At 46.3% G+C, this 14,740-nt stretch overlaps 1 protein-coding gene across 1 annotated transcript in view; it reads left to right on the top strand.

The window, feature by feature from the left end:
- Window positions 1-14,740, top strand: part of LOC146194057 (ran GTPase-activating protein 1-like) — a 98,673-nt gene that overhangs the window by 24,169 nt on the left and 59,764 nt on the right. The window contains exons 3-4 of the mRNA XM_084602952.1: window positions 1,395-1,454; window positions 1,581-1,715. Of these exons, the coding sequence (XP_084459078.1) occupies window positions 1,395-1,454; window positions 1,581-1,715 (195 nt within the window). The remainder of the gene's footprint in view (window positions 1-1,394; window positions 1,455-1,580; window positions 1,716-14,740) is intronic.

Consider the following 14,740-nt stretch of genomic DNA (forward strand, 5'->3'; position numbering starts at 1 on the left):
CACGTCTGTCACCGACTCTAACGCCTGAAGGCACTGTGATGGAGCTCCCTCCGACGATTGGGAGATATGGTTCATCCCTCGACTGTCCGCATCTTCCGTATCTTTGGTCGAGGGGTCATACTCTCTCTGCAACACCTGCACCAATTTCTCCAGCAACACCACCCTGGTCTCCAGGTCCGTGCATAGCGGGCATGAATGATCCGTCAGGCGAGCCTCAAGGGCGTCCAATCGCTTGCAGAGCCTGCACATGAAGGCCTCTCCCTCAGCTGCAGACTCCAGGTCGTCGAACGATGTTTCATCCAAGTAGACCCACCTTCCACAGGCATCGCAGTTTATGTTAGGACCTCCCTCTGTAGCGCTGCCAGCGGAGCCTTTACCCTTCCTTGCCATGATGCTCTATCCGTTCCAGGCAACTCTTCCAGGCAATTATCTAGGCTGTGCGAAATGGTTAACCGAGGCACCTCAAAAACAAACTGCTGCAAGATAGCATGTGCAACATATATGAAGCTTATATCATACAAAAGAGCCGATAAACTGGCGTTAGCATGCCATCACTGACATTAATGAAAAATTAAATTGACTCTCTGGATAAGTAATGATGACTGGAGCGACAAAATGACGTTTTCATGGCTTTCTTGCTTTTGTTGGTCATTAGTCCATAATTTGAGTATTTATTGCCTGCAAGCAATAAAATTACTTCAATCGCTAATCAGCGCTGTGTCATCTACTGTGTCTTCTTGACTGTGTCACATTACACTGCACACTGTTTTGCTAAGAAACTTACCAACTGGCCCGGCTACTTTCCATGATGCATTTAATAAGCTTTCCAGCCTTGCCTGACTTTGACAAAACTGATGCCATACATTATCTTACTTGACATAAAGTGTGTCATGGAATCTGAGGAGTGTGTATTTCAGTCCCCTTTTTTCCATTCGTTTCGATTCAGCACCATTGTTTTTTTTTCCTTGTCCAAGTAAGCATTCACTTCAGAACTATAGAGCGGACAATGTCAGGGGCTTACATCACATCTGTGCCGAGCTGTCCTCAACCTTTGACATTGAACACCTACGTTGTCTAGCTTGTAGTGAAACTTTGTGTTACCTGTCATAAGAGGCCTCTGTTTAAACCTTGGCACCTTCTTCAGTATGACTCTACATATGGGCATCCGATACAATTAACAAGAGAATAGGCAGTTGTCCGTGTCCACTCGCTCGTCTCGTCTGCCTTTGTTTGCTATTATTTCCAAATCCGATACAAGTTTTATGTTCAGATTTGAACTATAGTTTCGTTGTAAAAATTCTAACACCAAAGTATGGGCCATTCATCTAACGCTTTTTTATTAGAATGGCCATTCCGACTATTTGATGACTCTGCTACTGGTCATCTACTTTCAGAGAGCCTTGTGGAAAGACATGTTCACCGGTCGACTCAGGACTGAAGTTCCCGATGCTGTTGTACGTGAGTCAGAGCTTGCTTTTGGGGAAACCATGCATAGTGCTGGCGACAAAGCTGTTAATGCTCTTTTTTCTCTTTTTGCATTACCGCACTTAACCGGGATGCGTGATTACTCTTTGTTTCAGAGGTACCTTAGTGCTGGTGTCTTGCTGTCAAAGGCAATGTTGACAGAACTGGATCTGAGTGACAATGCATTTGGACCAGTTGGCGCTGAAGCTTTGGTTGTCCTGCTGAGTTCACCATGCTGCTTCCAGCTTGAGGTCTGTTTTTGATCTAGAGCACTACCTGGGCCCAGGCCCACTCTGAAGCCTGCGAGCTGGGCTGGAACATGAGCTGCCTTCCTGGGCCTGGGCTGGGCTTAAATTTGCAGGCCCAGGTCAGGCCTGGACCCATACTTAGAGGGCTAATGTCTGGCTTTTGACTCATTATTGTACGCTGAAGTATGCTACAGAAGTAGTGCGGATGAAATAGTGCATGCAAGGAATGTGCTCCTGTGCACCCAATACTATGCCATGCAAAGTTTCTGCAGCTATAGTTCAAGAAGAAATAACACCTGATGTTCAATCAGCAGTTAAAGACTGTCGTTGCTCTGTGACTGTTGATATGTGAGCTGATCAGCGCGGAGGGATGAAATGAACACTTGCAGTAACATAGGTCTTTCAATTTCGACTAAGTCAGAATTGAAAAACCTAGTGCTGTTAACTGCTAATTTCCCCTCCGCAGTACCTAAGCGCGCTTGCTAGCGTGGCCCCACGGAGTGGGCCAGCGAATAAGCTCCAAATGGAACTCGAAAGTTACGATGATGAAGTCACTTTCGAAGCTACATTATGCCATTGACATACTTTTGAATGAGAGAGGTGGCCAACTGCTGGTCAGCAGTGCAGTGCTGAAAGATGTCATTGAGTTTCTGGAGCCGTTAAGGAGGCCAGCGACAAAATGGAGAAAGTAGGTACTTTGCTGCTGGTGCTTTATGAAAATAGAAAAACATTTGACTATTCCTATATACAGCTCAGCAATCTTTACTGAAAGCAAAAGAATTTCATGTCGTTAAAGTGTGCAATGTTTCTGTGGCCGCCAGCTGTGCATGCTCATTGAAAATGAGTAACAAACCACTTACGACACCACCCCTAAATTGAGGAGGAAAAAGGAGCTATGAACTTAGTGAAACTACACTTGCACAGTAGGCTTTTTGACGAATTCAGGGACTGGCGTAGTGCCACTGAACTGCAAGCAATTGAGGATGAACTATAGAAAAATATCTTGACTCATGAAAGCATTGAAGATGTGCTGCAGTGGTGGAAGAGCAGAGCCAGTTTCCATGACGTTTGCTTTTTGTATAAAAAGTTCCCGGATGATCCCCACTTCGAGCTTTGTGGGCCTGGCTCAGCAGAGTAATAATTACGTGGCTTATCTGTGCACGTTATCATCAAAGTAGAGCACTGCACAGAGACTCGGACTTGGGATTACTGCCGGACTAGGACAGTTTCTATACTTAGTGACGACTAGGGTAGCATGCAAGGACAAGGATTAAATTCACTTACAGTTCACAGTGAAAGGTGGAAACATCCTGGGTGAAGTAAGTGTGACAGTAGCCGAGATATTCACGAGTGCAGCTGCAGAAGGAAGGAAAGTTGGTTTGAAAGAAATCATTCAGCGCCCATTTGCAGCTGCATGACTACTATGGGGGGAATGACCATTGTTATTGTTCCTGCCTGAGGGGCCAAGTCCTCTTCTGGGGGCTCCCACGAAATGTACTTAATTAAGTAGCAACCGTGTGAAAGAAAAATTGAGGAGACACTTACGATCCATCTTAATGGCATGACACAATAGTGACTAACAATCCTAACACAGAGGCCAGTTCATCATCATCATCATCAGCCTGACTATACCCACTGCAGGGCGAAGGCCTCTCCCATATTTCTCCACTTAACCCGGTTCTGTGCTAGCTGCATCCACTTGACAACTGCGAATTTCTTAACCTCATCCGCCCACCTAACTTTCTGCCGCCCCCTGCTACGCTTTCCTTCCCTTGGAATCCAGTTTGTTACCCTAAGCGACCATCGGTTATCCTCTCTTCGCACTACATGTCCTGCCCATGCCCATTTCTTCTTAATTTCCACTAGAATGTCGGTTACTTGAGTTATTTCTCTGACCCACTCTGCACGCTTCCTATCTCTTAATGTTACCCCTACCATTTTTCGTTCCATAGCCCTCTGGGTTGTCCTCAACTTAAGTAGAACTCTCTTGGTTAGCCTCCACGTTTCAGCCCCATAGGTTAGTACAGGTAAGATGCAACTGTTGTATACTTTCCTCTTGAGCGATACCGGTAAGCTGCTAGTCATAATCTGCGAGTGCTTGCCAAATGCGCTCCATCCCAATCTTATTCTTCTTGTTATTTCCTTTTCATGGTCCGGATCTGCGGTTACTACCTGTCCTAAGTAGACATATTCGCCTACTACTTTCAGTACTTCGCTACCTAATGTAAACTGCTGTACCTTCCCGAGGCTGTTGAACATTACCTTAGTCTTCCGCAAATTGATTTTCAAGCCTACCTTTCTACTTTTCTTGTCTAGGTCATCAATCATTATTTGCAGTTCATCCCCCGAGTTGCTTAGCAAGGCAATGTCATCAGCAAATCGCAGATTACTGAGGTATATTCTCCATCTACCCTTATCCCTAACTGCTCTCATTCCAAGTCTCTGAATACTTCCTCTAAGCAAGCTGTGAATAGTACTGGGGAGATTGTCTCTCCTTGCCTAACACCTTTCTTTATGGGAATTTTGTTACTTTCTTTGTGCAGAACTATGGTTGCTGTGCTGCCACTATATATATTTTCCAGCACTTTCACGTACGGCTCGTCTACCCCCTGATTTCGCAATGCCTGCATCACCGCCGAGGTTTCAACTGAGTCAAATGCTTTTTCGTAATCAATGAATGCTATGTATAAGGGCTGGTTATATTTCGAGCATTTTTTTATCACCTGATTGATGGTATGGATATGATCAATAGTAGAGTACCGTTTCCGAAAACCTGCTTGATCCTTTGCTTGATTGCAGTCTAAGGTTGTCCTGATTTTATTAGCGATTACCTTAGTAAATACCTTATAAGTAACAGACAGTAAGCTGATTGGTCTGTAATTTTTAAGGTCTTTAGGGGCCCCTTTCTTATGAATGAGGATAATGTTTGCATTCTTCCATGGTTCCGGTAGCGTCAATGACACCAGGCACTGCGTATACAAGGTGGCCCGTTTTTCTAGCACGATATCCCCCCCCGTCCTTCAGCAAATCTGTAGTTATCTGATCCTCTGCAGCTGATTTCCCCCTTTTCACAGTTTTTAATGCTTTCTTGACCTCGTCTTTCATCACTGGTGGAACGTATGACTGTTTTTCCCTACCGCCAATCTCATTACGGTCCTGACTACTTTGGCTACTGTAGAGGTCTGTATAGAACTCCTCGGCTACTTTGACTATCTTGTCCATATTTGTGATGACGTTGCCCGCCTTGTCCCTTATCGCATACATCTGGTTTTTGCCTATGCCCAATTTCTTCTTTACCGCTTTAAGGCTTCCCCCGTTCTTTACAGCATGCTCAATTTTCTCCATGTTATACTTCCTTATATCGGCCACCTTGCGCTTATTGATTAGCTTTGATATCTCGGCCAATTCGATCTGGTCTGTTGGATTGGAAGCTTTCATACTCTGGCGTTTCTTAATCAAATCTTTCGTCTCCTTAGACAGCTTACCGGTATCCTCTCTAACTATCCTACCGCCTACTTCTACCGCGCACTCAGTAATGATATCTCTGTAATTATTGTTCATTGCTTCTAGGGTAATGTCGCCATCCTCGGTTAGAGCTGAATATCTATTCTGTAGTGAGATCCTGAACTCTTCTACCCTCCCCCTTACCGCTAATTCGTTGATGGGTTTCTTTCATACTAATCTTTTGCGTTCCTTCTTCAGATTTAGGCTAATTCGGGACCTCACCATCCTGTAGTCACTGCATTGCACTTTCCCGATTACCTCTACATCTTGCATAATGGTGGGGGTTGAACACATTATGAAGTCAATTTCATTTTTAGTCTCCCCGTTAGGACTTTTCCATGTCCATTTCCGGTTCTTCCGTTTGCTGAAGAAGGTATTGATGATTCCTAAGTTATTGCGCTCTGCAAACTCAACTAGTAACTCCCCCCTGCTATTCCTAGAACCGATGCCATAGTCACCTACTGCCTGGTCTCCTGCCTGGTCTCCTGCCTGCTTTGTCCCTACCATGGCCGGTCTCGAGGGAGAGCGCGTTTCTCTCTTCTCTTACGGCCTCTCCAATGGGGTCTGTTTCCACCGCCCGCCGCGCCTCGGTGGGGTCGCCACCGCCCCACTGCTGCTCCTCCGCTACAGCCGTTCACGCGCAAGGGAAACGCGCGCTCGCTCTTCGCTCCGCCCGCATCGGTTGCAACCGGCAGGTTCTGATATTTCACCCCTTATGGCTTATAGGAAGAAGCCGTAATCAGCGTCTGATTTATCGTGTATGAGCAATAAAATAGTCAATAATGCGCGTGCGCGCGAGAGCGCGCGCGCCTTCGTCAGTGCTGTCGCGCACGGTCGAATGAAGTTTCGGGTGCACTTACATCAACACTTTTTGCCCCTAAATTTTTCACAAAACTATATGTACCATTTTATGCAGTGTGCCTTTGAAAGCTGTAAGCTGGTATAACGCGACCTGACGCTAGTGCATGGCAAACTGTTCGGTGGATATTCTGTCAACCGCTGCCGTTTTCGTTTAGAGCAAAACAGGCACTGACGAAAATTCATAGCACCTCTCAGATTCAGAGTAAGGATCAAACATTTACGCATACAGTTAAAATTTCAGTTGTCTAGTGAAGTGGGCTGTTCTAGCTACGTTTAAAACAAATTAGTAGGTTGAAAGACAGCAGATGTATACGTAGTCTCGCGAATGACGCACACGTAGACAGTCATAGTTTAATACAGTGATAAAAAAAAAACGACATTTAATCAAGGAAATGGGCGTAAGCAGATGTGCATAATTGAAAATTGTAGCAAGCAATAAAAAAAATGTCCTTCAAAGTTAACACATTGCACTCATTCATTAAAACGGTACATGCGGCTAGAAAATTAAAGTCTCAAAATCTTTCTGGACGGTTTGCGCACATAAGGAGCTGGCCTTTCGTTCCTGTCTGTCACCTTCTTAGCATAATTGACAAGAAGTATTCTGAGAAATTTCTCACATATTAAAGAAGCGGACCTTATAGCATGGCTATTGTCAATGCCTTCCGGACAACTCAGCCAAGGTGAGTGCTGGCTGGATTAAGATTTGTAGGACTTCAAGGACATTTGTGTATGGTAGGTGCACGACAGCTTTTTCAAAAAGAGACGCAACCTTGTCCAAGAGGGCTACAAACTCTGGTTTTGCATAATGCGGTCCGCTAGAATCTTGTCCTCGCAGAATAGTGTACATGGGGCTGCTTCTTTCGCTGGTTTCAAGAAGGATAGCACAAGCGTCACACCCGAAGTCACTGATTAACTTCACAATGTATCCAGCGACGTAAGCTAAACCAGAATACGTGACAGTGGGTAATGGGATGACAGGAGATACCATCACTTCTTTCAGTTCCTCGGTTACTGATTGCGGCAGAGCTGAAATGATTTCGTCGGTGTCGACACTAGGTGCCTAGGCGCGCAATACAGCGCGACATACAACTCCTATAGTCACATCTGAATAAATAGCACAGAGAAAAGCTTTTATATCCATTATTGAGGAGTGTCCCTTGAGTAACAGTGGCGCATGTGTAATAAGCAAGGCATTCTACCAAAATAATGGGGCAGCGATTGCTCTCTAAGGCAGGCATTACTGCGCAGAAAGTTACAAGGAACTATTCGTTCAAAAACATACTAGAAAAAGAATGAAAATATTGCTAGGAATTAGTGCTTGAAATAGATTTCCTGTTGTTTTCATGAAATAATCATGATATCATGTAAACATTTCATTAAACCAACATTTATTTGCAAAATTAAAATAATGTTTATAATACAACATAAAACATTTGCTGGTCTATAAATTATAGCAAAATTGAAAACAAAACTTAAAAGCGTTTACTCTGACGTTATACCAATACTTTATATCATGTAAGCATTGTGCAACTTACATTACATTTTTATAAAATTATTTTCATCTTCGGTGTTACCTCGATGGTTTCTCATCTAGCGCTGAAAGACGGTTTTGCCATGGTTGCTGTTATGTTTGCCTTGAAGAAACTTCGATGTGATCACTGCTCATTCACTTTTTTTTTTCATCTTCTTGTACAAGCTTGGGAAAAAAATAAGATTAAAATAAACAAAAGTAGATACCATGCCGCAATACATGTCATATGTTTATCGAGCGTTTGCTGAGCGACAATGTTTTTTAATATAAAGACTCCATTCACGTGCACGTGCGTAGCACGCTGACAAGATGCCGCTGCAGCATCTACCTTCTGTAATTTTTCATTTAGGGGCTACACTCACCACGAAACCCGCGGGCGACAGCGCGAAACCAGGCAAAAGCCACCCGCCGCCACTGAAGCAGATGCGGAGCGAACAGTGAGCAGGTCGCGCCCCTTGCGGCGGCGGAGAGCGTGACTCAAGGAGAAAAGTTCCCATTGTTCACGCGGCGATTGAGAAGGCCGTAAGAAAGAGCGCGCGCTCTCTCCCTCGAGACCGGCCGTGGTCCCTACCTTGGCATTGAAGTCGCCTATAATACAGTATACTGCGTCTTTACTTTTCGCATTGCCGAGGCCAGTTGGTTTATCATAATGGGGATTTATGCGCTACTTGCTAGGCAGGGTACAGGTGAAGGACAACGCACGATATAAGTGTCGTGTGTTGTCCTTCACCTGTCTTCTGTCTAGCAAGTAGCGCATAAATCCTCAATACAATAGTGGCCTGTTGTCCTTTAGGGTGCTTCCACATTGAGAAATTGACACACAGCTTACACTGCGAAAGATGCTTTCAATGTGATAACACTTAGCACAAAGAAGCATTTGGAACGTTCTACTCGTGCACCTTCTGCCATCCTCTTAAGGAGCTCTACATGCCATCACCAATGGGCCTGGTCAAGCAAAGAAAAAATGAACAATGCATTTTGCTACTGCTTAATTAGAACTTTTCTAATTAGACTCACTAGCACATGCTCACAGTTCCCTCTTTACGGGAAATACCACAACGCTTTCACTAGGTTCCCCTCTAACATGCCTAAACCAATGAACTTTCGTAGCCAGCGCTCAGTGTGTCCATCTCGCATGTAGAAGGCCTACGTTCGATCCGCAGAACCCGTCTAATTGGCACTAATTATATCAGAATATGTGGATACTATGGATTATCCCTCTTACAGAAATCTCTTCACCGATTTTTGCTCCACCTGAAAGCTCCCCTATTGTCACCATTTTGAAGTTCCACTAATTATTTCCTGCCTCCGGACAACGGATTCAGGAGACAACGATGGGTTTTTTGTAGCATGGGGTCCTCATGCTATTGCTTAATAGTGTATCCTGAGAAACACGAAAAAATCATCTGTACATTCAGGAACAGTTCAGTAATAATCTGCGATTTGCTGATGACATTGCCCTGCTGAGTAACTCAGTGGACGAACTGCAAAGAATGACTTATGACCTAGACAAGCGAAGCAGAAAAGTAGGCCTAAAAGATTGGGCAGGAGACTAAAGTAATTTTTCACCAGTCTCGGAAAATAACTGCAGTTTACAGTAAGAAGCGCAGCACTGGAAGTAGTAGACAAATATGTTAAGACAGTTAGTAACCACAGATCCAGATCATGAAAGGGAAATAACTAGGACAATAAAATTAGGATGGAGCGCATGTGGCAAATACTCGCGGGTTATACATAGCAGCTTACCGGTATCACTCTGGCAGGAAGTATATAACAGTTGCACCTTAACAGTATATACTCACCTATTGGGTTGAAACGAACGTGTAGGCTAACGAAAAGGGTTCTACTTAAGTTAAGGACAACCCAGAGCGTTATGAAACTAAAATTTCTAGGTCTAGTGCAGAGATAGGAAGTGTTATATTCGGGGCATGGGAGCCTCGTGAGATAGGAACCTCTAAATTTGGTTGCTGGGTAGAGATTACATTTATTGTGCTTTGGGAGAGAGGAGAAGAGAGGGAAAGAAAGAAACGCGAGCGCTTGCAAAGAAGGCATTGCTTCTTGTGTCTTGGTCGTGCACATGGTCAAGTTCCAAGGAACGTACGACTTGGGTTTTGTTGGCCTGCGTGTCATCGTCGTCGTGGGCAGGGGGGACCCCTGCTGGTCTCTCCGAAGCGGCTGGCTCGCACGTGCAAGGAGGCATTGCAACTGGAGCGGCCATGCGTCCATTTGCTAGGAGGCGGTGTGGCTGTGGGTCGGTTCACGTACATAACATCCCTTCCTCCTTAGATTGGGTTACCATATTGGTTGGGTAGACGACTTTCATGTTGAGGCCTTGGCGGAGCTTGATCTTGCCTGGACTCCCTTTGTTTGTCGTCACAGAGTTGCGTTGCGCAATCCTCTTGCCGGGCATCAGCTTCTCCATGTTGGAAGCGAAGTTTCCGCTGGTGTCGTGGTCACGTAAGGAGCCGGCAGTGTGGACTGTTGTTCGCTTGCTGCTTGCTGGTCCGTTGGTCCGATCGCTCAGTGGCGGATCTTCTGACGACGGTATGCTTCAGCACCTGGCTTTATGAAGTCAAGGTGCCGATGAACCGCTCCGGTTTTTGGCTTGATTATTAGCCAAGATCGATGTCCTAGTCTCTTCAGTATGATTCCTTCATTCCAAGCAGGGCTTCCTGTGAAGTTGCAAAAGAAGGCCGATTTTCCCATGGCCACTCGTCTCGTAACGCTCTTGTCCGAGGTCGCCTTTTCAGAAAGTCTTGGCTGAATACGTGTGAGTGCTGTCGAGAGTTCGCCTCCTAACATGAGAGAGGCCGGTGTTCTGCCTGCTGTTGCCGAAACAGTTGTGTGCTGCTTGAGCAGAAACCGAGCCAGCCTGCACGCGAATGTTCCAGATTGATCCTTGGCCAATGCTTGCTTTGTCTCGTACACCATTCTCTCTGCTTGTCAATTCGTGGCCGGATGATAGGGAGCGCTTGTAATGTGCGTTACACCATTCTTCTTTAGGAAATCTTATATTTCCTTGGAAATGAAGGATGGGCCTTTATCTGTTACCAGCCTTTCGGGAATGCCGAAAGTCGCGAACAGGTTGCGCAGTTCCTAGATTAGAGTTGATGACTGTATGTTACGCATGTAGCGCATTTCGAGTCACTTAATGTACGCGTCTACAACAATTAGCAGCATCCTTCCCTCTATGGGGCCAGCAAAGTCGGCGTGGACCGTGTACCATGGAGCAGTCACGCGCTTCCAATCAGGAGGTGGAGCCCTAGGTGGCGTCCTTTGATGCTGGCAGCAAGTTGCACAATTTTTCACTAGCCGCTCTATGTCGTTCTCGACACCGGGCCACCAAAAGTATCCTCGAGCGCACGCTTTCATGGCTACTGCGCCCCTGTGACCTGCATGTGCCAAGTCCAGTACATCTTTTCTCGCTTCCCCCGGAACAACCCATCTTCTACCGCGAATAAGGCAACCTTGCTGTAGCGAGAGCTCAGGTAGCAGAAAATTTCTGCCCGGACAGTCTGTGCAGATCTCCACTTGACACAGTTTTTATTACGCGGGACAGCGACGAATTCTCCCGGCTCAGTTCTGCGAGTTGATGTGGAGACAGATTGATGCTCGGCATGGAAGCCAGCATGAGCACATCTGCAGGGGGGTGTGGCTCATCTACTTGGGCGGGCAGTGGCAGCCTGCTAAGTGCGTGAGCATTTTGGTTCAGGTGTCCAGGCCTGTACACCAATTCATAATCGTACGTGGCCAACTTCAGACACCATCGGGCAAGAGTATCTGCAGTAACTGTCTCTTTTCTCTCGTGATGCCGAGGAGCGGCTGATGATTCATTAATACGGTCACACGCCGGCCAGCGATGTACTGGTGAAAATGGCTCACACCGAAAACTACTGCGAGACCGTTCTTGTCTAGTTGGAAGTATTTCTTCTCTGCGGCTCCCAAAATTCGCGATGCAAACACAATTGGGGCCTCTCTGCCGAATGCAATAGCGCTGACGCCATATGGTGACGCATCCACAGACAAAAGTAGAGACTGTGTCTCGTTTGAGCGTGTCAAAAACTATCTGGTGCTTTTTCTCCCACGTCCAGGGTGTGTTTTTCTTCAGAAGCTTGTACAACTCTGCTGCAACTGTAGCTCTGTTTTCTAGAAACCGGTCATAAAATGCCAAAAGCCCTAGGAAAGCCTGCAGAGAAGTCTTGTCAGTCGGTTTTGGAGCCTGAAGGATAGCCTGGATCTTTTCCTCAATTGTATGAATGCCTTGCGCATCAATCTCATGTCCGAGAAATTCGACTGACTTGATGCCGAAGCGGCATTTTTCTTACTTGAGGCGTAGGCTTTTCTCGCTCAATCTCGACAGGACTTTGTCTAGACGTTGCGCATGCTCTGTAGCGTCCTTCCCACTATCAATAATGTCGTCAAGGTAAACACTCACCCCAGGAATTCCTGCCAATGTTGTCTCCGTCATACGCTGGAAGATGGCTGGCGCAGCGAATATTCCGAAAGGAAGCAGTTTCACTCGGAACAGTCCTTTGGTAGTGTTGATGGTGAGCACTGCGGCCGTCTCGTCGTCGACCTTGAGCTGCTGATAAGCCTGGTAGAGATCCAGCGTTGAGAAGATGGTTTCACCATGCAACTTTGCGAATAACTCCGCGATTGTTGGTAGCGGGTACGCCATCTTCTTGACCACTGTGTTAACTGTGCTCCTGTAGTCGCCACAAACACGAAATGTTCAGTCTCTTTTTTGCACCCACACTAAAGGTGCAGCCATTTCGGAATGTTGCGTTGGTTCCAGGATGCCTTGTTGTTTAAGACGGTCGAGCTCTTCCTTCATTGGCTCTTGATACGTGCCTTACAGAACTTGGGCGTTGTGCCTTGCTCCAAATCCAAATGAACCAAGGGTTCCATGTAGCTTTCGATGTCTTGCTTGAACACGTCAGTTAGTTCCAGCTCACAGCTTTGTTACTTAAGTTTTTACATGTTTTCTCACCTGGCGTGTGTACATTTTTGGGTTCACTCTTTTGAATCCATTTTCTTCTCTCCTTTTTTCTTTTTTTTTTTTCCGTTTTTTTTTTTTAATTTTGTTTTATATATTTTTTTTTAATAAATGTCCGCTCGGTGCATGGTTTATATGCTTTCTACTGCCGGGCACTGCCATTCAAGCCTCCGGAGGCTTTGGCAGGCTGCATTTGTACTGAAAAAAAGAAATAAGTAAATTTTCTTATTATTATTATCAGGATGGCCTGCGAGAACCTCTTGCAGCTCTGGTGTTGGCTCAGCCACTTGATTAATTCCGTGCAATCTCATGTGCAGTGCAGAAAAGCAGTCACGTCCAAGCAAATTGCAGCCAGTTCCTTTCATTACCAGCAAAGGTGGCACATAGTCTTTTGATTTAAATCGCACACGAACTTGTGCTGATCCAAGAGTGGGAAGTTCCTCTCGCGACCAAGTGTGCAAGTCAAGGAGTTCTCTTGTTAGCTTTGGGACGTTCGTTGGCCATGTTTGGTGGTAAGTAGCCTTGCTGATTAAAGAACATGCTGCGCCCGTATCAACTTCGAATTTTAACAGCCTTCCCTTGACTTTCACATAACTAGGAATTTGGGGCAGGGTTTTCGCTCACTCACTGCGTGAAGCTCGTAGCACGAATCGCTGTGTGGAGTGTCGTTGCTCGTGGCCTGAGCGTTCACACTATGCGTTCCTGGCCTGGTGTTAGGCTTGCCTTCCTTGGCTCCCTTCTTGCGGGTGATGCAAGCTTTCTTGATGTGGCCTTTTTTTTTTTTGAGCAAAAACGGCATTGTGCAGTCCTGAATTTGCATGTATGATCCTCGTGCCAGCCGTCGCATCGATAACAGTGTCGTTGCTGTGGTGAATTCTTGTGCTCTTTTTTGAGTTACGAAGTTTCGTGCACTTCTGCTGAGCTTGTCGCTCCCATGAGTCCTCGCTAATGCCTCGACGCACTTTCTGCTGACATGGCCAGGTCAAAAGCGCGCTGAAACGTCAAGTCTTTCTCCGAGAACAGTCTCTGTTGGAGGTGCTCATCGCGGATGCCGCAGACGAATCTGTCGCAAAGCATGACGTCTTGGGTCACCATGGTGGAATTCGTTAGAACAGTTGTGTCTCCTTCTGCCGATGAAGTCGATGTTGCAGACTTTGTCGTCAGCACTTCGAAGTTGCAGTCAGCTGTCAAACCTCTGAGGGTTGCGACGTAGTTGCTGATCGATTCTTCAGGCATTTGGTCGCGTCGCTGGAAGACGTACTGGCTCTACAGCTCAGATGGCCTAGGGTCGAAGTGCTTCTGGAGAAGTGCGACTAAGTCTTGACTTCTCCAGGAGTCTTCGGTGCAACCAACGTGCAGGCAGTCTCGAAAGTCTCAGTCCCGCAAAGCGTCAGAAGGAGTGCGCACTTCTTTACTTTGTTGGTGACGTTAATTGCAATGAAGTAGAAAGTGAGGCACTGCATCCACGAAGACCAATTTTTGCCATTAAATGGCTCGATGGCATCGTTCATCGCTCCAGTAGCCATGACCTGGCTTTCAACTGTGTCTGCTCTAAATCCTGCTTCTCGTTGCCAGTGTTACGTTCGGGGTGTGGGAGCCCCGTGAGCGAGGAACCTCTCAATTCGGTTGCTGGGTAGAGACTGCGTTTATTGTGCTTTGGGAGAGAGGAGAAGAGAGGGAAATAAAAAAACACAAGCTCTTGTAAAGAAGGCATTGTTTTTTGTGCCTTGGTCTCGCACATGGTCTGGTCGAGTTCCAAGGAAAGTACAGCTTGGGTTTCGTTGGCCTGCATGTCGTGGGCAGGGGGGACCCCTGCTGGTCTCTCCGAAGTGGCTGGCTCACGCGTGCAAGGAGGCATTGCAACTAGAGCGGTCGTGCGTCCTTTTGCTAGGAGAGGGTGTGGCTGTGCGTTGGTTCGCGCACACAATAGGAAGCATGCAGAGAGGATCAGGGAACAAACTTGAGTTAACCACATTCTAGCGAAAATCAAGAACTGGGCATAGGCAGGGCATGTAGTAGTGCGAATAGAGGGTAACCGATGATCGCTTAGGGTAGCAAATTGGATTCCAAAAAAGGCAAGTGTTGCAGTGGACGGCAGAAAGTTAGGAAGTTTGCAGGGTCAAGTGGATGCAGCTA

This window comes from Amblyomma maculatum, chromosome 4, assembly GCF_055883805.1.
Source record: "Amblyomma maculatum isolate TAMU_Amacu chromosome 4, ASM5588380v1, whole genome shotgun sequence".
Taxonomy (NCBI): Eukaryota; Metazoa; Arthropoda; class Arachnida; order Ixodida; family Ixodidae; genus Amblyomma; species Amblyomma maculatum.